Below are 20,410 nucleotides of genomic sequence, written 5' to 3' on the forward strand. Positions count from 1 at the left end.
TGTGACATAATTACCTATGCTTCTATATTTCATTTACAGATATTCTTAGGAGTTGTAGCAGACCAGCTATGCATTGGTAGTTAAATCATTTCCACACATGTCACACAGAACGATCTTGCACATGAATAAATCAAGTCAATTAGGATTGTCAACTTTTATTGTTATTCACATGCATCTATACACTTAATAACCTTTATTCTGAATCAAATTAATGTATTAGAGGTCATCCTCAAATGTGTCTAGCTGTGAACAATTCATATTGCCAAAGTTATAGCAAACAACTTTGAGAGACTTCTCAAATAAAGTCCTAAGTATCAAATGCTGGTGCTCCAAGAAGCAATAACTTTATCTTTTCATGCTGTCAAAAGGTTGTGTATTTGATCTAGGTGAAGAATTATACCTACTCGAACAGCTCAACTCTTTCTTTCTAAGAACTGACCATTGCATCCCTTCTCATTCTGGGCACCCTACTTGCCTATCAGCTATGCACATGCCTCCTGCTATCATGCACCTACCTTGTCTCACCGTTGCAATTGCACTTCCCACTGCCACCTTTCTTTATCGCCTACCTCTCATCATTGTTTGATTCCATCCCACCATCACCTGTTGTCATCACACCTACCTCTTTTGTTTGACCGAACCTATCCTCACCGTAGAGAGCTGCTTCCTCTTTGTAGCTTGTTGGCAATGCAAATATAGCTACATCTATTGGCTTTTGGTTGGCATGCCCTCATCCCTTGTTGCTTTCGTCTCCATTGCCTCATGCCTTCCTATTTCCCTTTCAACTCTTCCATCATTCTTGCAATGCATGGCAATAGTGCCCCTTGTAGCTACTTTCTTGTGTTTGTACAGATTGCACTCAAGTATGCATGCTGGAAACCTTATTTAGTATTTGAGCAGCTTGCATTCCCCCAAGCCTTTTACCTTACACCTGACCCTAGCAAGGATCAGCTATCTAAAGTTTGTACCAAATTAGTAATGGTACTTTGGGGCAGATGGCAAGATAATCCACTGTTCCAAAAGTACATGGCTACAGCAGAACATCCACATCCAAGGATAGGACTTTACATCCTCAACAGCAGGCAATCCATTGAAGGGATTGTAGAGCTCCATCATGAAAGTTGTCCATTCGACCCAATGCTCCAAGTAGAACACGAGAATGAAACAGGTTACAGTTTGCTTGACAATATAGTCAAGCCAAGTCGACGAAAGGCATTCCAAAGAGCCAATCAACACGAGTTCACATGCATCATATTATGGAATAATAATAGTCTCGCATAAAGAATAACAACATTAAGGCTCCTCATACATCGTATATGATGACCAATTTGGCTGATTGGCGAGCTGGAGCACCTAGACAGTACGCGATGACTTGATGGGTTGCATCAAACCGCCGCGCATGTAAAGTGAGGGCCATTTCCCTCGCAGCAATCACCTTCGGGACTCTGTTGCCCAGGTCTATCCTTGTCAAGCACAAGAAAGAAGGTAGGCTTCAAATGTATTCGTACATGCCTCGCCCACTTGAACTTTTAGACCTAACAACCAAGCAAAAAAATATGTAGAAGCGTTTGACTTGTGCTTGAGAAAGTACACCCATATATATCTAGAGTGATCATCCACTATCGAACAAAAGTATAGCGTGTTATTGTAAAGAAAACTGCTCGTTCCAATCGGCAAAGTTGCTAAACGGATAACAAGTTTACCCCAAGTAGGGAACATAGTATACATAATCCAACATAGCAAGATATGGGCCCTAGCCAATGGAAAAATTGACCCAGAATCTTAATCAAGGAGTTATTCCCAACACGGACTATCCTGGTTGCAAGGGCTCGAGAGATGACAATGTTTGAGATGGGAGTCATATGATGAGTAGCTCCACTTTCCACAATCCAATGAGTAGTTGAAGTATTCTGTTGTCATGAGTGGGCCTCTACAATAACTTCATTGGGAGGCAACTCCCACATGTGGACAAGACTCGCATCTTTAAATGTCTCTAAGGAGACGATGTGGGCCTCTGTAGACTAGTCAGACATGCCCTCTAGCATTGAGAACAATATAGACTATGATGGCTAGCTGGTAGCAATGTGGGTCTAGCCTTGCCATTGCTCCTATTGAGGATTGCCACCAACTTTTCCCTTGTTGAAGGCTGGCTGACTGAGGGGCAAGGGTCTGACTTGTAGCTTTTGGTGCTTTGTCTTTTTCCTAAGAACAATACTTGTCATCAAAGTGGCTAGCCTTTTGACAATGTTGATGATACCTATTCTTCTTAGATGCATTTTCCACCCAGGTTTAAGAGAGAACTGAGAGTTTCCTTGGGTCTCATTAGCGTGGTTTGGATTTTGATTTTGATTTGAGTTTTGATTTTGCTTGCCCTTCCCTTGTTGCCCCTTTTGAGAAGTAACGAGAGTCTCCTTTATGGAGGTCATAGTGTGAAATTAATCAAATAGCCAAGCATAACATAGTAGCTGACACTCAAATTCATAGAATGTAGGCATAGTAGGTTGTGAGATCACTTGGTGCACAAAATGGAAGTATTTCCGCGGGGGACTTATTAAGGAACAATGTGAACTAATCATTAGAGGACTTAGAAGTCCCCATGGTAGAGAATATGGCCAGAAGTCACCGATACTCAACCAACTTGACTTTCAAGTCATCCCAATCAATGTTTTTTAAAATTTTGAAGCTCATGGTCAAGATTTATGCAACAGGTCCTATCCTGAGCCACATAGTGATTAGTCAAGTGTGTCCAACACTCAGATACTAAGTCAAAATGTTGAAGCTAAGAATGAAACTCAGGCAATAAGCCTTGCATCAGTGTGACAACTAGCCTTCCATGAGCAAACAACCTCGTATGGAATAAGTGTGGGATTAGGTTGGGGTTCCAACCCCTATATGATATTCCATAGGTTTTGTGAGTCAAGGACACACCTCATCAAATTAGACCAAGTAGTGTAGTTAGACCCGTTAAAATGAGTCTTGTCAATGAAGGCATGCTTGGTTGATGAGGAAGAAGAACCATGAGGTGTTTGATAGGTGGAGTAAGAAGGATAATGGGGATAAGGAGGTGGTTGAGGGGGATAAGTAGGACGAAGAAGAGGAGGTGGGTAGGCAGAAATAAGTTGGAAGTGTCCAATGGGTGTTGATTGATGCGGAGGTACTTAAACATGAATGTTTCTGTAAGGTGCCAGTGGAGGTGAAGGCACTGGGATACGTGAGCCTTGTCCAATTGGTTGGGACACAGCTAAATGACCAAAAGACTCACTATGTAATGCCATGGAGACAAACTATTGTACCGATTGATCCATAGTTAGTAATTGCTGGGTGGCATTACCAAGCCATGATAATCCCGAAAGTGTGGATAGAAGGATGAGCCTCCATCATGAGTACACCACCCGGTTGTGCCTAAGACCAAGTCCTAAAGGCTGTGCCTAAGGGTGAAGGTCCTCAGTGTGATGTGAGAAGTCATGTGAGATACACTTAATGGATATGTAAAGGAAGGTGCAATAGAAGTAGAGGGAGGGATAGATGGGAGATTGAATGGATTGGTAGATGCAGTTGTTGGAAATATTTTTGGTTACTTTTGTTCATTAAATGCATTAAATTAAAATGATGAAAGAGACGATTCACCTACTTCAAAATGACCTTGAGATGTAAAAACTGAAGGGAAAGAAGGGGAAGAACTTATAGGTGCAACAACAACTAGTGGTAAGAACTCTTGGTTTAAAAGAAATGGTTAAAATTCATTAATTAAGTTGAGTTGTGGGGATGTTTAATGAAAGCTAATGATAATTTCGCTCAATAGCAGGAAGTGATCGCTCGTAGAACCTCTTTAGAGATACATCAGAGAAGAGCAAAATACACACAGGCATTGTTGTAATCCCATGTTAGCACAGCTTCCTCATGGTTGAAAGGGTCCCAATCATTAGGAAGAGCAATGGGAGGTTGAGGCCACTCAATAGCTCCAAAAACCATGTACCATAATTGCTTCCGCACAAACGATGCTTTCATGATAACACTCCGTGTGAGATAGTCAAGGCCATGAAGTTTATCATCAGTAGAACAGCTAGGAGGTTCCATTGGGGGAGGATAGGAGGAAGGATAAAGATCAGAAGAGAAATAGAGAGAGTACAGCCAAAGACAGCACAGCCGGCACTGTTCTAAGTTCACATGCAGTGTAAAGAGGAGCTGATCAGAAAACAAGTGCAAAATTCTGGAAAATCAGGTTGGTTACAGCCAGCAGACAGTGTTAGGGGTCAGAAAAGACTGTCGCCCAGCCTGTAGGTGCATTAAATGTTGAAAAAAAATGCAGAGTATAAAAACGCAGGCTTTGTGAGCATTAAATGCAGCCATACATCATTAAAATAGTGCAGAAAATCAAAACACAGACTGCAGCACAAAAACACAAAGTTGAAGGCTGAAAATGGGCAGAATATACTCAGAAACTGGTCACCCAGGTTGAGGAAAACAGATGAAGTTGGATCAGCAGTAAAACAGTGTGAGGCTAGACTGCCCATAGCAGAAAACAGCACCCATGGCTGAACATGGATGTCTAATACCATGTCAAAAGTGGATGCAACAATGGAAGCATAGAAGGCTATTGTAACAGATTGCACAACACAAGAGAAAAGAGAAAAGAGAAAACAGAGGAACATTACAAAAGGAGAACTCAAAGATATGCTTGGGAAATGGAATCCATATATCAAACACAAGACAGTCGCGTACAACAATGAGGCACTGACTATGTCGGCACTTGCACTAGCTCCCTCTCTCCAATAGAACTTGCACTAGAAGTTTGCAAGTGAATGATGATGATTGAGGAGGAGGGAGCCTGAATAAATAGGCATAAAGTAATGCCAATAATGCATCGAGTCGTCCAGCTGAATATAATAATAATAATCAGGTTGGTACATAAAATGATCAAAACCTCATAAATGACACACAAGAAAAATACCTAAAATACTCTACTGTGCCGAGCCTACAAATGCACATATACAAACTCACTCATGAGCTAACTAATTTGCTAACATATACTCCCTATACTTTCCTTCTTTACCAACACCCATGGGTGGTTGGAATAGCTTGTTTGTTTTGTGGTGTCTTGGATCTGAGCATTTGAAACTAGCCTTTCTTCTTGGATAGGGTGGTAAATAACTTTATTTAACACTAACTACATCAAGTATAAATTTCACATAAATTGAAAATACAAATGCTACTACTTAATCTTGGACATTGAACAGCCCATTGGCCCCAAAACTTAGTGGCCCTAGCAGTATTTCTTTAACTTGTAGTGCAAATGAATGGAGTGCAACTAAGATTCTTTGGTCTCCTCCATTAATCCAAGTGCCTCTTGCTGTCATAAACGACCAACAAGCCTTTAAATCAAAATTTCCCTTGATTTGCTAGGGGATTGACCTTCACCTATGCTCCTTGGAAAATAAAATACCCCCAAATTTAGTGCTAGTTGACTAGCCTCTTGAATCCTCTTGAAATACACCGATTTCAACTCTCAAAATTTTATTTTGAAGCCTTCAAATTTGGGCACACTTCTTGAGGTGGTTGCCTAAAACCAACCTTCCTTCTTGGAATGGGTGGTGATAACCTGATTTAAGAGTTAATTACAGCAATAAATAAATGCACATAAAATGAAATACACACTTTACCATAACATTCTTGGACAATAGACACCTTGTTGGCTCCAAAATTGGCACCCCTTGCGGTATTTCTTTAGCTTTCATTCAATTGGAAGAAATACAACTCGAGATTCTTCAATCTCCTCCTGCTAACCAATTGCTTCTTGCTGTCATAATGACCAGCATGCCTTTTGGGTCATTTGCCCCTTGATTCACCCAAGACTTATTCTCCAATTTGACCCTTGGCTGGCCAAATGCTGTCCCAAATCAATTTGGGATGGGCTGGCTCCTGAAATCCCTTGATAATCTTCAATTATCAGCTATTGATTTCAGTCCCTTGAGCCTTCAATCTCTGGCACCGATCCCAAGGTGACTGCTAAACCCTAATTTCTGCTATAAATTAGGGTTTACTGCAGAAATTACAGATCAGCCCACCAAAAATGGATGAGATCTCTTCCGAATGGCTAAGAATTACTGAGAATGGCTGAGCATAGGCTAAAAAAGATGAGAGAATGTTGTAGAGAGAGAAAATTCTGAGATTTGTCACAAAGAACTGATCAAAATCAGCTGCTGCCCTGCTGTACCAGTCCCAAACAGATGCATCAACAACAATAGGAGCATCAAAGACCGTGATCTTCAGGAGAAAGTGCATCAGCAGCAATTGCCAGCTTCCCAAGGTCAAGAATATGCAATCTCCATCACCAAAATGGTCTCCAATGGTTGGGAAATGGCCCCAAAAGTTGGCAGCAACAGTTCAACACCTCTTTCCAACAGCTCCAAAATGAAAAAACGAGATTTTTCTCTCCCTTCAGCCCTATTTAGTCTTTCCCCCACTTGCATTAGAAACTTTTGCCAAGTGGTAGCTTTCTTAATCCATTTTCAGCAATTTTCAACCATTTAATTAATTTTCAGAATTAATTAATTCTGAAAATTAATTTAGCCTTTAATCCATGCCCAAAAAATTGACCTTGCCTATCCAAAAATTAATTGGCTAGGCCATTTGCAACCCAAAGTGGTCCCATGCATTAATTGATCCTTGGACAAGCATTAATCCATTAATTAATGCCTAGTCCCTAGTGTCACCAGTGATACTTAATGACCAATTAATGGTCCTAGGGGCAAACTGACACCAAAATTTACCTAGAATCTAACAAGTATAACTTGTTACAACTTTTGCCTTTGTCACCCATCTTTTACATAGGGTCCTTCGGCCTTTAACTGTGAAAAAGTAGCTTGCACCTCACATGTGCAACACGCGCATCTTTTAATTGCACATTTGATTAATCCTTTAATCAAATGTCAATTAAACATAAGCAAAGCATCAAATTTTCACGTCCTCTTGACATTGTCAAACCCTATTCTTTGCTATCAATTATTGTAGAGATTCATCAAAAACTCCACCTCCAATGACTAGATTGCTATAAAACTTGGTGCAAAGCTGGGAAATGGCTGGAGAAAGAGAAAGAATGTTGTAGAGAGAAAACTCAAAGATTTGTCTCGTGAGAATTCGGTGAAATTGAGCCGTTGACCTAGTTTTCCAAACCCAAATGGATTCACTAACAACAACAGGAGCATTAGAGATAGTAATCTTCACAAGAAAGTGTATCAATTGCAATCACTAGCTTCCCTTGGTTAGGAATATGCACCCGCCTTCAGCAAAATGGTCTCCAGATTTCCTTCTTTCTTTAGTCCCAATTCGGCTTTCCTAAACTTGCATGGGCAAGTTTTGCCAAGTGGTAGCCTTCTAAACTGAATTTTCAACATTATCTAGTCCATGAAATTAATTTTTAGATTATTTTTGTGTCTAGAAAAATAATCTAACTAGTCAACAATTCAATTGGCCAAGCCAATTTATCACCAAAGTGATCCTGAGCACTCATTAGCTTGTAATTGGCATTAATAAATTAATTAATACCAATTCCCTAGTATCACCACTGATACTAATGGCTAATTAAATGTTGTAAGCCAAGTTTTGACACTCAATATCACATAGTATTTGTTAGACATAACTTATTACAACTTTTGCCTTGAGTACCAACTAACATCTTGGAATCTTGGGTCCCACATGTGAAATAATTGACGTGCACCTCACATGTGCAAGTCGCATTTGCACATTTGATTAACTTTTAATCTAATGCTAAACAAAGCAATGAAATTTCATGACCTTGTGGCATCATCTCTTTCATTTTCCCTCAAGGGGCATAGATGCTTGATAGGACGAAAACACTTTCTAAAGAAAAGAAAAGAAAAGAAAAACTTCAAAATAGTTCTATTCGCCTTTGTCAAGCTTTGGTAGGCCATGAGGTAGTTGACAAGCACCCTTTGTCCAATGCCTTGGCCTCTAGAGGGTGACCCTTCGGGCTCCCTTGGTAAGATAATGATCACCTCTGTAGTTTTGGTAGGTCATTGGGCAACCTTAAGCTTTGCAACAAGGTGTTTGAAATGCATAAACACATCAGCTTTTGCTCTTAGCCCATACACCCATATATACCAAGAGTAGTCATCAATAAAGGTAACAAAATAAAGATGATCCCCAAGTGCACAAGTTCTCATGGGACCGCAAACATTGGAGTGAATAAGTTGCACTTTTTAGATAGTACGCATTGTACCATCCTTCTTGAAAGCAAACCTATGCATTTTTCCCAAGATACATCCTTCGCATACATGAGGAGATGGGATCTCCACTAGAGGCAATGCATCTACCGTTTGACATCTTTAAAGGGTAATCAGACTACCAAAACTCATATGCCTATAGTGGGCATGACATAGATCTGCATTCTGCATTATGGGCAAAAGAGTAGTTATTGCCAGAGTATCATGAGACTGTCTAACGAAAAGAGACCCTTATATAGGGTGCTGGATAGCTTGAGTGCATAATCCATCTCTCTGTCTTTGACAATGCATTTGTCATTCTCAAAGATGACCTGAAAGCCATACTTATTAAAAGCAAATATAGACAATAAATTTTTTGTAATGCCAAGCACAAATGAGACATCTAGAAGCATGACATTGGAACCAGCTACAGGAGAAATTGTGACTGAACCAATGTTGCATACATCATAATTGTTGTTCACACATGTAACATGCTTCCGAGCAGGGGTTGAATGCAAAGAGGTAAAGAGACACTTCTTGGAAGTGAATGTGCTTTGATGCCCCGCTATCAAAATACCATGTGTGCTACGTTTCAGCAACATAAAATGTTGAATCAGCCATCAAAGAATCAAATAAGAAATGCAGAGTTCTCTACAAAGTTGGCTGAAGCATCACCATTAGTAGATTTGCTGGCTGATGTCTCTTGGACAGCCAAACCATAATTCTTCTTCTCTTTGGCCAATCGCTTCCTACATTCGTCAATATAGTAAGTGAGCTTCTTGCAATAATGACATTTTTCCTTTTTCTTGGGGACTTATCTATGTCTTGGGCAACCTTATTTGATGGCTATCTAGCATCAACCTTTTGCTGATTTTTCACATTTTGCCTAGCAACCATAGGAACTCACCATCCGAGGGGGGATATTGAAATGCATGTAAATAATGGTCTGTTATTCTTTTTTTTTTTTTGCAAATAAAGTGTGGCTAATTATATTACTTCAGAAAAAAACCCTGAATACAAAGAAGTGCTCATGCTCAACAGACCAAGCTGGAGCTGGTGAAAGTCACAAATACATCATATATACAAGCCTCTCAAGGCGGTTTGGGGGGGGATAGGGGTAAGAAGCCACGGAGGGAGGGTGTATCGCCATCTGGGGCTGCTTGCCTGCATCACGAAGAACAGGTCCTGGCTGCCCCAAGTGGGCATGAAATGACCTCGGAGCTTTCGACGAGCCCTGGGGTCGCCCTGCACTTGATCCCATCGGCCCCGAAGGGAGTGGATGATGGAGGTCCAGAGCTCTGCTAAGGTCGCCTGTACTGAAAGTCTCTCTCCGCCGAAAGCCACTTGACACCGCGCCTTCCAAATTTACCAACCAGTAAGGCTCCCTATGATTTCCTATACCTCAAAGTGGTCTGTCGTGGGCTCCAGTACCTAGCGGATGGGTAGAGCCTCTAAACCGACCACTGCGCACGACCCTGCCTCGATAATGAATATCGTATCTTGCATCCCAGCCTCATATAGAAGGTAACGGCCTTGGCTGACCGCCTGCCAGTAGAAAGCACCCCCAGAGATACATCTAAGACTGGGTGCTATGCGGCGCAAGATGCGGCATACTCCTCTCCATATGAGCTATGCCGCCTCACATGACCAAAGGCAGTGCTTTGGGGTTTCCATCAACTACTGTGTGTAGCACTTACAAACTCCCTCCTGCATCTGGGCAAGCCAGCTCCCCACCGCCAAGCTTCCATGTGCCACCAGCCATAAAAAATACGAAATCCTCCTCGGCCTCCAGCTGTCCTATAGGCGGCGCCAGAAGTTCCCCCGTAATGGCTCCGTGATGCTGTGCTCCGCCCAATGCCTGCTGCGTGACAGCGCCCAGTCCATGTCCTCCTGTATCAATACGTGTCTGCCAATCCTGGCAGTGTACTCCAGGAACCTCGGTGGCTTCTTGGCGACCGCAGTGGCCAGTCAAAGCCACTCTCCCGGATCCCACTCCAGCTCATCAAGTGGCCTTCCTTCCTAGATCTAGAGGCGCCACTCCTTGAGCTCTTGCCAAAAGACCAAAGGGTCCAGCTGCCATGTCTTCCCATGAAGGCCAACCACCCGGACCCTCTTCCATGAAAGGACAGCTATCCCCTTGTCCTGCTGCCCTCTGTCAAGAGCCAGACACCCCCCCCCCTCCTGCACTGTGAAAAAGGTCCCAGGTGGACACCTGTAGGGAGATGCTTGCTGGTGAAAACCTAGTGGCCCAGACCTCCCCGGGCTCTATCGGCTCTCGGATCGGGGGAGCAAGCCACTCCTGAGTATCGCTGCATCTATCTCTCTTCTCCTCAGCTTCACTCCTCGCTGGCAGCCTGATGCTTGCTTCAGTACCTCCTCATCCGCCATCCTGTACACCTTCCACCATGTCCTGATGATACGAGCCGGGCCAGCCTCCCAACCAGCCCATTGGATGTGGGGGCGCTCGCCAATCTATGCCCCTTCCCGGTCCCTGACCTGGGGATTCCAAATTACCAGTTAACGATCTATCTCCTCCTAGCAACCTGGGGGGCTCTGGATAAGGGCCTTACGGAGGCCCTGCCACACACGGAGCAAGCTGTGTAGGAAGGGTGATCTAGACTAACTTGAAGATCCATCTCAGGGACGGCCTCCACTCATCGCCAAGCCTCAGTCTACAGTCTTGAAGACCTTCCTGCAATAGGACCTTCTAGGTCTGCCCTCCCGGTGTGAGGCTGCGGACAACTAGCTTGCCCAGGAGGGCCATACTCTGATACTCTAGGTCTATGATCCCAAGCCCTCCCTTTGACCAATGTCGTATGATGGTCACCCATGCTACCTTGGCCCTGGAATCCCTGGAGCCGTCTGACCCGGACCAAAGGAAATTCCGCACTAGGTGGCGAAGCTGCATTACGCAAGAGGGGGAGAAGCACCAACATGAGGCGATGTACCAGGCCGTCGCTAGGAGGACCTTGTTAACTACCAGGGCTCGGCTGGCTAGTGAGAGGCGAGCCGTGCTCCAGTAGGTCAGCTTCCTCCGAATAGAATCGAGGACTGGAAGAAACTGCTGGACGGGAAGCAAAATAAGAAAGGAAACTAACTATGGCTATGTGTAAAACATAGAGCTCTGTCTAGTAACAATGAGCTCCAAATGGTACAATCTCATGTGGGTATGGAGGGCCTAGCTCTAGCCCGAGCAATAATCCCCTGTATCCGCCTATGGAGGTGTCGTCGATGTCTGTGTTGAGGCCTAGGACGTTTGGATTAGCTAAGCTGAACGGCTCAATCAATGAATACTCCTTGTCTGTGTGTGGAGTGTGGTTGTAACTAGATTGAAGTCTTATGGGTCTCCTTTGCAAAAAGGTCTGTGAGTTGCCTCTGTGAAGAACCTTGATGTCCTGGAGCAACTGTACTCTTGAGATGCATGTCACGAAGCCGTCTTATCTTGAGAAGAAAGAGGCCAAGGCATCACTGATGAGTAAAATCCATGACTCTGGATAGTGGTCCAAATCTGTTCTAAAGAGACAGTGGAAACGACTACGGACCTCATAATACATTGGGTAGCGGCAGATATAATGCTCCTCTGTCTCTGGCTCTAATTGGCATATCTAGCATATGCGCTCCTCTGGTGGGATGGATCTATATCTGCCAGTCTCAATCTCTACCTGATGTGAGGATGTGCGCAACTGGCCAATAGTACATCTGATCCCATGGGAAAGGTGGGTGTCCATGTATCTCGGGCGAACAATAAATCCATCATCTGTAGTATGGAGGAAATGCTCGCGGTAGAAAGCCATCTTTGTCCCTAGCTCCTACCCTGGCATCAACCATGTCTGCTTAATATCCAACTAGGTAAGATCCATCCTGATGATCTTGCAAATCTCTGACCTGCTCAGATCAAGAGATGGTGCATCGAGGGAGTACTGGAAGGAGGGTAACTTATCCATGCTAAAGCCATGCAGCTCAAACCAAGCCAACATCTGTGCACACCAACATGAAGTATCACCCTCTCTGGCAAGTTGCCTGGAGGACTCAAGGGCCAACCGTGCATATCTGTATGTGACCGATCAGGTGAGAGCCTCTACCACAATCGGTGTAGCTACTAGCTCGGCTCTAATGATCTTATGTGGCACTGAGGCCTTACATCTGATCATCCTGGATATCATGGACACTAGGGGTTTCTCCATCGACCTCCATCCGTCATAAGTGCGCCCTGATCTGCTATAGTGGTCAAGACTAGGCCCCCATATCTCCAAACCACCTGTGAGCACATCCTCTCCAAACCACCTAGTGCTGTGTATCCGCGAGTTAGTCTAGTGTCATTTGCCTCTTGCATAGAAAAGGTGGGCCGTGTGAATAAGACTCCCAGGTATATATAAGAATCCACATACTCCAGCTCCTTAGATCCATATGTGAATTTAGGTGCTGATCTCTTGACCCACTGTGGTGTAGTATTAAATACCATCACCTTGGTTTTACCGAGGTTCACTGAAAGCCCTCTATCCCAAGTATAGGAGTGTAATGCATCCAAGTGTCTCTATAGACCCTCTGGAGAGTCAGCTATCAATACAATGTCATCTACATACAATAGAAGAGGTATCCAAGTGCCAGCTAGTGGAGCTCCTCTATCTCCTTCCTGTGAAATATAATCAGCAATCCCATCAATGTACAGGCCAAATAATGTCGGAGAGAGGGGGCATCCTTGCTTCACCCCAATGGTGGAGTAAATAGGTGCCGAAAGGCCCTCGAGTGTCTAGACTTTGCCCACAACTCTCTCATACAGTACCAAAATACCCCAACTGAGCTCTTTCGGTACTCCCATGGCATGCAATCTGTGTATTAGCCTGTCTCTCGGTACTGTGTCAAAGGCTTCGTGGAAGTCCACAAAGCAGCAGTCCCTGTGCTCTAAGACCCCACATCTCTGCCCACCTGCTTAACTCATGCTCAAGGATGGAAGCATATAACTTAGCCAATGTATGCCCAACCATGATAGTCCAATAGTTACTAGGTAGAGTAGGGTCTCCTGACTTGAGGATAGACACAATAGTGTTCGTGCTCCAACTTTCTAGTAGGCCTTCACACATGGCTCTGTTAAACATGTAAGCTAGGAATCTTGCCATCAAATCTCTAGCATGGATCAAGTGCTCAGCTACTAATCCATCATGATCTTGTGCCTTTCCTCTGCTAAGTCTATCAATGGCCTCTCGGACCCTACTTTCTATAAAGAAAGTAGTCTCACAGCACTCATCATCATACCAGTTGTTCTGAGGTGTCACCCCGGTGGAGGCTCTCTATGTGGGTCGTGAGTGTGGAAAGGCTACACCTGCAGTGATGTGTAGGGCCTCACTGAACTGCCGAGTCAGCTCCTGTAATGGAACGTCGGGGTTAGCATCATGTAACAATCTAAGGATCTCCGCCTCATAGATATCCTCTGCCTCTCTGGAAAAGAGGTATCTCGAGTGTCGGTGAGTTGCATGATGGGTCTGCGTGTCAGTGAATTGGAGGTCGATGGTGAATGATAGGTAGGCATGATCCACTGCAACTCCGAGAAGGCATGGGAATACTAAGAGGTCCTAGATGTGAGATATCAACATCGATGGGGCAAGAACATAGTCTACTATGTTGGCACCATGTCGGTGAGGATAACATGTGAAGATGCCGAATAGGGGGTATCTAGCCACGCCATTGAGAATGGCCAACCTGTGTGCTGTGCCCATCTCCACAAGGTATCTCCAATATTCGGTGACTTTCCCCATATCCTGAGATGTCCTCTCTAGCTGTAGCTCTGACACATCCTACTCCTGCAGCATCTCCTCAGATGTATCAAAGAAAGACACTTGATGGGAGGCTCTCCTAGCATTGAAGTCTCCTAGTAAGATAACCTCTCCCTCCTTCAAAAACTCCCAAATATTCTCATCCAAAGCCACATATGGTGATTGTCCCTTGGGTGGGGCGTATTGGGACATCATAGGGGGGAAATAGCATAGGGCAACATACAAAGTGCGTTCCTCACCACACACTCTCACCCACATGTATCTGGCCTGCTCATCTCTGCAAACAACCTGGATCATCTGCTGTAGCTCCTCCCTGAATAAAACAGCCACTCCTCCCAACCCGCGATTACTATGGTCTGTGTGTGTCTCCTTCCTGCAAGCTGACTCCCACCTGTAGCTTGTCACCCGTGGAAGTGTAGTATGTGGTCCATGATTTGTCTCGAGTAGAACACTGTATCTCTCCCTTTGAATGTCTCCTCAAAAGCTCCCACATCCAATCAGAGGGCTCCATTACAGTTCCAAACTACCACTGCAAGGCTGGTCCCATAGGTCTCACACCGTCATTTGTGGTGCCTCTCCATGACTACCACTCTCCCTCCTCTGTAGAAGGTGAGTTTGCCCTCCTCCCTAGCTGCCTTAATTTTTGGCATGCACTCTCTCATGTGGGCTAGTTGGGTTGGTGTGAGATCATCACCCAAAAACACACTGATCCCCTTCAATGTACGGCATTGAGCTAGGAAGTCTCTCCTAGCCTCCATGGTGGGGAAGCGGAGAATGAGTGCACCCTCTTTTGAGCTCTCCCCTTCTATGCTTTTCTTGCCCACTCTCCAAGCGGAGACATGCGTATCTTTCTTAATATTCATTAACGTGTATAGCACCTTGGTGTCCTCATCCACTTTTTCATGCATCTTCAGCCCCGTCACCCAAACATGGACTGCTATCATTTTCCTTTTTTGTTCCTCCTCCAATGTGTCATTGATTATGGTTATCGTAGGTGCGTCTGCTAGGTGTTTTCCCTTCTTTTTGGAATTTGAATCCATTGCTCTACCTCCTCTACTTGCTGTTGGGTTTTCTTGAGCATCTCTGCCCAAGAAACAGCCTCCTTCATAGTCTCCTCCTCCTTTTTTTGGAGTTGTTGTACTTCCTATTTGATGCGGGTGAGCTCCTTGGTCATGCTAGGTTGAATTTCTCCTTCCTCTAGCTTGGGGCTGAGCTGATTGTCAGTCAGTAGCTGCCTAAGTGATTGAATCTCCCCATCTTGGGCTTCTATCTTCAATTCTAGCTTTTTAATCTTATCGTTCAGCTGCATGTTCACTATGCTCAGTCCATTGTCATACTCCTTGACTTTGTTGATGGCATTGGTAATCATCTGCTCTATCTGGACCTTCTCCATTTTGGGGGCGAACTCCGTCTTGTTGTGTTGGTCTTGGGCAGCTTGACGGGAGCTGGTGAGATGGTGGGGGGTCGGTGCAAGCTAGATGGGAGTTGGTGGGCGAGTCAATGCGAGTTGGTGGGCCAATCGATGCACGGGAGCTAGAGGCAGAGGCGTCAAGGAGCTGGTGGTCCTAGGTGTCAAGGAGTTGGTGGGCGTAGGTGTTGGGGAGCTGGTGGGCCAGTTGTTGTGTAGGAGGTGTCAAGGAGCTGGTATTGGGCCGGTCGACATGTGGGAGTTGGAGGCCAGGCGTCGGGGAGCTGGTGGACTGATCGACATACGGGAGCCGTTGAGGACTAGTACCAGGCCGATCAACGTGCGGGAGCTGGAGGCAGAGGCGTGGACGGTCGACGTGGGAGCTGGTGGGCCAATCGACGAGAGAGAGAGAGAGAGAGAGAGAGTTTGGCCTGATATGCGCAAGTTTGATCATAGGTCCAATGGGCCATACAGGTGGAAGTGCACACTCTTTGTTGTAACCCATTGCATAGATCCACCATAAACTATGGCCACTCATCAGTGGCCAGCTTTAATGCACTATCCTAGATATCGTTTAGTTACAAAGGAAAAGAGTTTCAATAACTTATTAAATATGCAAATTTCATAAAAACGATTTGCTATTGAGTTATGTTATACAGTGCGGAATTTGGGTTTGTTATTGGTCATAGTCTTTATTTGCCCTTGTAACATATATACTGCAAAGTTATTTCAATATATGATAGTAGGAGGATCCTTTCCAAGTTTGGATTCCCTTGTCTATTTTAAGTAGTGGGTTTTGTTTATACTGAACTTTCCCCCTTGAGAGTGGCCAGCCTGGAAATTTCAACTCCCTTATGGTTATATTCTTTCATTGTGCTACATCTTTGGCTTTACTTATCATTCATGTATCTCTATAGGTTTTTCTTTTGTTAGAAGTAAAGCTCTGGTATGTTCTACAAAATGACTGTTTTTGAATTTTCAAAACTGAGTTTCTTCTCGTACAGAATCTGATGGGTTTTTTTGCATTGATATTTAATGAAATCTTAATGAACTTACCTATTTGTATGTAATGATCTGTGTGGACTTTTGCCAGCCTTTTGTCTTGCTTGGGAGGCTCCATCATACAAATATTGGTGGGTAGACCAGATTTTCAAACTTCCCTCAATTGATTTTATAACTTGGGGTACAATAGCCAGATTTTTATATTTTTGTATATCTATGCTCAGGTGGCCGCAAATGAATGTTCCAACATTTAAAATCATGGAGTCACGATGGATTAAACGGGGTCATTCAGGAGAGGATCTATCATTTATCAGGTTGGTGTTTGGAGTAAGGCGTTCATGTGTTCTTTACTGTTATGTCCACTAATCGTGAAGGATGTATTGAAAGGGTGAAAGCACCTTGGCCATTGGCAGCAAGGGAGGTTTTAATGTATGCATTTGAGCTGGAGTACTTTGATGAAGATCTCATTATTGTTCTTCTTCATTCAGTAAGCTTTCTGACTTCTGTACTGTGTTAGTTTCCAAACATGCATTATTCTGAGCACCTTTGCTAACGTCATGTATTTATAGGCACCAGATGTGCCTGCTGTAGAGGAAATCATGGATGGTCTTAATCCCCTTGATATTCCTGATGCATCACCAGATGGGGTTCAAATAGAGCTTGCTGGTGGTTTTGCATTGCAGAGGATAACAGCAGATCAAAGCTATTTCAGGTATTGTTCAGAACATAAACATCAGTTATTACTATTCATTCTTCTCTTTCTATCATCAGAAAGAATAAGCTGCAAGTATTCATTTTTCTGGTAGTAGCCATGTCGCTTTATCACTATTTTCATATTGCTTATGAGTTTTCCATGATGCCTAAAAGAAATATGTTGCATCTGGTTTTACATAGTTTGATCCAGAAATGTTAAATGATAACTGGGCTACTTGAGGATTCTCTACGTGCTTCAGTTTCTAAAATTGTTGAAATGACTGCTTCTTGTACTATCCAAAATCTCAGCAGATGATCTTGTCACTTACAACTTTATGATTCTGAAGGCATCACTTGTTCCAGCCCTACGCAAGATCTGGACAAGGGAAGTGAGAGATCTTGTTTCAAAGCAAGTAAGAAGATTTATATGAGTTTGAAGTCCTGGTGCTTCCGCTTGAAACAGCCAAAAATAGAATACAATGGTGTAGGAAGTGCATGACTCCTGATCCAGAGTGGGTTTCCTAGCAAACAAATCAAAGAAACCAATTGGTGAGATGAGTGTTGCAAGGTGTCTAATGTATGGTGTTACTTTCTTAAAATGTTTCTGAGAGCATGGGGACTTATTCCAACTGTATGGGGTACTAGCCATTCCTCGCAATGGCTGAGGTCCTAGTGCTCTCACAATCTATCTGAATCCTCAGGCAAGAGGCATCCTGGATCCAGGAAGGATCCTCAGAATGCTGCATAGCCATTCAAGCTGGCTAAATAATTGCTATGGGAGTCCTATTGGAAAGGGCAAAGAGTTACAAAAGCATTGAACAGCACTAGGGAAAAGTTGTCCTATCCCATCCCGAATGCAGTGGGACTTCAGTGCACAGCCTAATGGTCATGCATCCAAGCACTAACTTCTAAGCAGCCATTTCTTCTGGGACCAAGTTTGAGCTTTTCTTCATGATTTTACTTTGACAGCCAGTTATGGCTGCATGCATTGTGTTGGCCCAACTGGTGTTGTTGTGCAACTGGTTGCAGGCTAATGTAATGGCCTCATCAATGTTTAAAGATCCGATTTTCAATACCAGACAACCTAATTGACAGCTATTGTGATTGAGTACCTGAAGTTTTTAATCCGGTAGTTTTCTCCAAGCCAGTGAGCTCTACAGCCAGTAATGAGGGCCTCATTCTTGCTTGGACTTCAATGAAAACAAAGCTCTAAATCTCTCAAAAACCCAACACCACTAAATTTCATGCATCTTCCCACCAGCAAAAGAGCATTACTGCAATCAAATTCAAGGTTTCCATTGGGTGCTTCATGTAGCTTGGAATCGACACTTTGTAGAGTGAAGACTAAAGTGGCTTTTGCTTAAAAGTTACTGATGTTCCAGCATGGTTGACTTAGCCATCAAAAGCATTGCAATGCTTAAACATCACAACAGACCACAATACTGATTAAAGGTTAGCCTGATTAATCTATTCCATTCAAAACTATCACAATTTTTGTTTGTGATTACGCTACACTTAGCTGACTTGTAGCTGCTTTGAGTATAGACTGTTCTTGGGTAATTAAATATTGGTGTAGAAATTAAATATTTGGAGTAAGATACTGCCTTACATTTAGAAAATAGTTCTAGATGCACTGACTTGGCAAGCCAATAGGGTTAGCCTGGTGATTTCCAGGCGTAGGAGGTCATGGGGAAGGGCCAGGCTGTCACATTTCATCAGAAAGCTTATCAGAGAAGTGAAAGATAGGAAGCAGAAAGCTAGACATAGTATGCTAGCTTATAACTGTACAAGGTGTACATCACTTTGCTTGACCCCGTTAACTTGAAGAACTTGATTGCCCTAGCTCAGATCAAGGTAGCTTTTGTGTTTAAAGTAACTGGGGCACAAAAGGTGCCCAATCGTGTCTGTTGCTCATTTCCCACATACAAAATTAAGCGATTGTTTCTGTGAAGGACTGTTGCAAACATGGACATCAAGCTTGACTTTGTTCCTCCATCACTGATCAACTTCATTTCAAGGCAACTTATAGGGCTTGGATTTAAGCTATATCAAAAGGTGAGTGTGGATTATAATTTTGAGGAGCTAACATTTCACAGAGAACATCTGTAATTGTTTATGCCGTCATCTCATGTCAGTATTGTTTCCCCAGACTCTTACTTCATTGAGTAAAAATGAAGCAAGCAGTGAGCATTTCAAAAAGTTGTTGGAGACAGAACCAATGTATTCTCGTATAAAGGCAGGGCTACAGTTGAGGGATGCCAATAAGATGGAAAAGAAGCACACAGTGCAAGGAACAAATGAGCTTGATCATCCTGGACCTCCAAAGAGGAAAGCTGCTGATTGGGAAAGTCTAAAGGCAAGCAAGTCCAGTCGAGTGGAAAGTGACAGAGAGATTATGGAAGAGACTTCTAGAAAGGATGGTAAACAGTTTGTTGCAAATGCAAAGCAAACGTCTGTAATGGAAGATTGCTGCCATAACTGTGAGTTGATGGAATCAGTAGTAGGAGATGAGCCAGGTGAATACAGATCGTCTCATGACACCATTGGCCTTGATCCAGAGGTCCAACGGGCTCTTCAGACTTTGGACAAGGTGATCTCCTTTCTCCATGCTCGCAAAGCATGCTCCCTCACATCCAGTCCATTAGTAGTCTCCCAAAGTCAAGATGAAAGCTCTCTTCATAGATGCAACACATCTTCTGTCACAGGTGACTTGCATCAACATGAGTTATCAGACTTTGTAAAGGAGCAGGATACTCACTATCCTGACCTGGTGCCTCCAAGGCCAGAAAAAATCACTCCCATCACACATGTTTTACATGGTAATGAAAAAATCACCCCGGTAAGCAACACCAACTCGTTCATTGTGAAGGCTAAAGGACCTAAAGTAAAGCATAGTTTCCTTTGCTTTAAATTTTCTTTCTTTTGTTGTGGCTGATGAAAAGAATGTCATTGGCTTTCCATGGGGATTTTAATTTTGCTTGTGTTTGACATGCTTAATTTGTATGCGTGATCAACTCAAAAGTCAGCAGAAGCCTACTGGGGATCAATTTAAAAAATAATTGTTTTAAAGCTTACATCTCGACATGCTATTTGCAGGGTATTTACAAGTAGATGCTAAATAAGCAAAACATCCCTGTTCCCTTGTCAGTGCACTGATGTAGCATCTTTTTTTTTAAATGAAAGGTAATTGTATTAATTACAAAAAAAGCACAAGATTACAAGATATAGGATGGCTCTAGGCCATCGTGCGTAAAATCAGAAACATCACAGTGAAGGTACAAAGGAAGCAGAGTGACTAAAGGGGAGCAAAAGAA

The 20,410-nt window shown here is 43.5% G+C and overlaps 1 protein-coding gene across 3 annotated transcripts in view; it reads left to right on the plus strand.

Annotated features, from left to right (window-relative positions):
* LOC148013292 (uncharacterized) overlaps positions 1 to 20,185 on the plus strand; it is a 44,269-nt gene extending 24,084 nt beyond the window's left edge. Inside the window, exons 4-10 of one of the 3 annotated variants that reach the window (XM_087667607.1) lie at positions 16,495 to 16,534; positions 16,628 to 16,717; positions 16,791 to 16,890; positions 16,973 to 17,115; positions 19,049 to 19,151; positions 19,246 to 19,686; positions 19,802 to 20,007. In XM_087667607.1, the coding sequence (XP_087523733.1) occupies positions 16,495 to 16,534; positions 16,628 to 16,717; positions 16,791 to 16,890; positions 16,973 to 17,115; positions 19,049 to 19,151; positions 19,246 to 19,686; positions 19,802 to 19,837 (953 nt within the window). In that variant the 3' untranslated portion in view covers positions 19,838 to 20,007. Of the gene's footprint in view, positions 1 to 16,494; positions 16,535 to 16,627; positions 16,718 to 16,790; positions 16,891 to 16,972; positions 17,116 to 19,048; positions 19,152 to 19,245 lie in introns of all 3 variants that reach the window. The other 2 variants (XM_087667606.1, XM_087667608.1) reach the window with 2 other exon arrangements.
* The last annotated feature ends 225 nt before the right edge of the window (positions 20,186 to 20,410 follow it).

This window comes from Lygodium microphyllum, chromosome 26, assembly GCF_053477565.2.
Source record: "Lygodium microphyllum isolate KBCC chromosome 26, Lygodium_microphyllum_v1.1.10, whole genome shotgun sequence".
Lineage (NCBI taxonomy): Eukaryota > Viridiplantae > Streptophyta > Polypodiopsida > Schizaeales > Lygodiaceae > Lygodium > Lygodium microphyllum.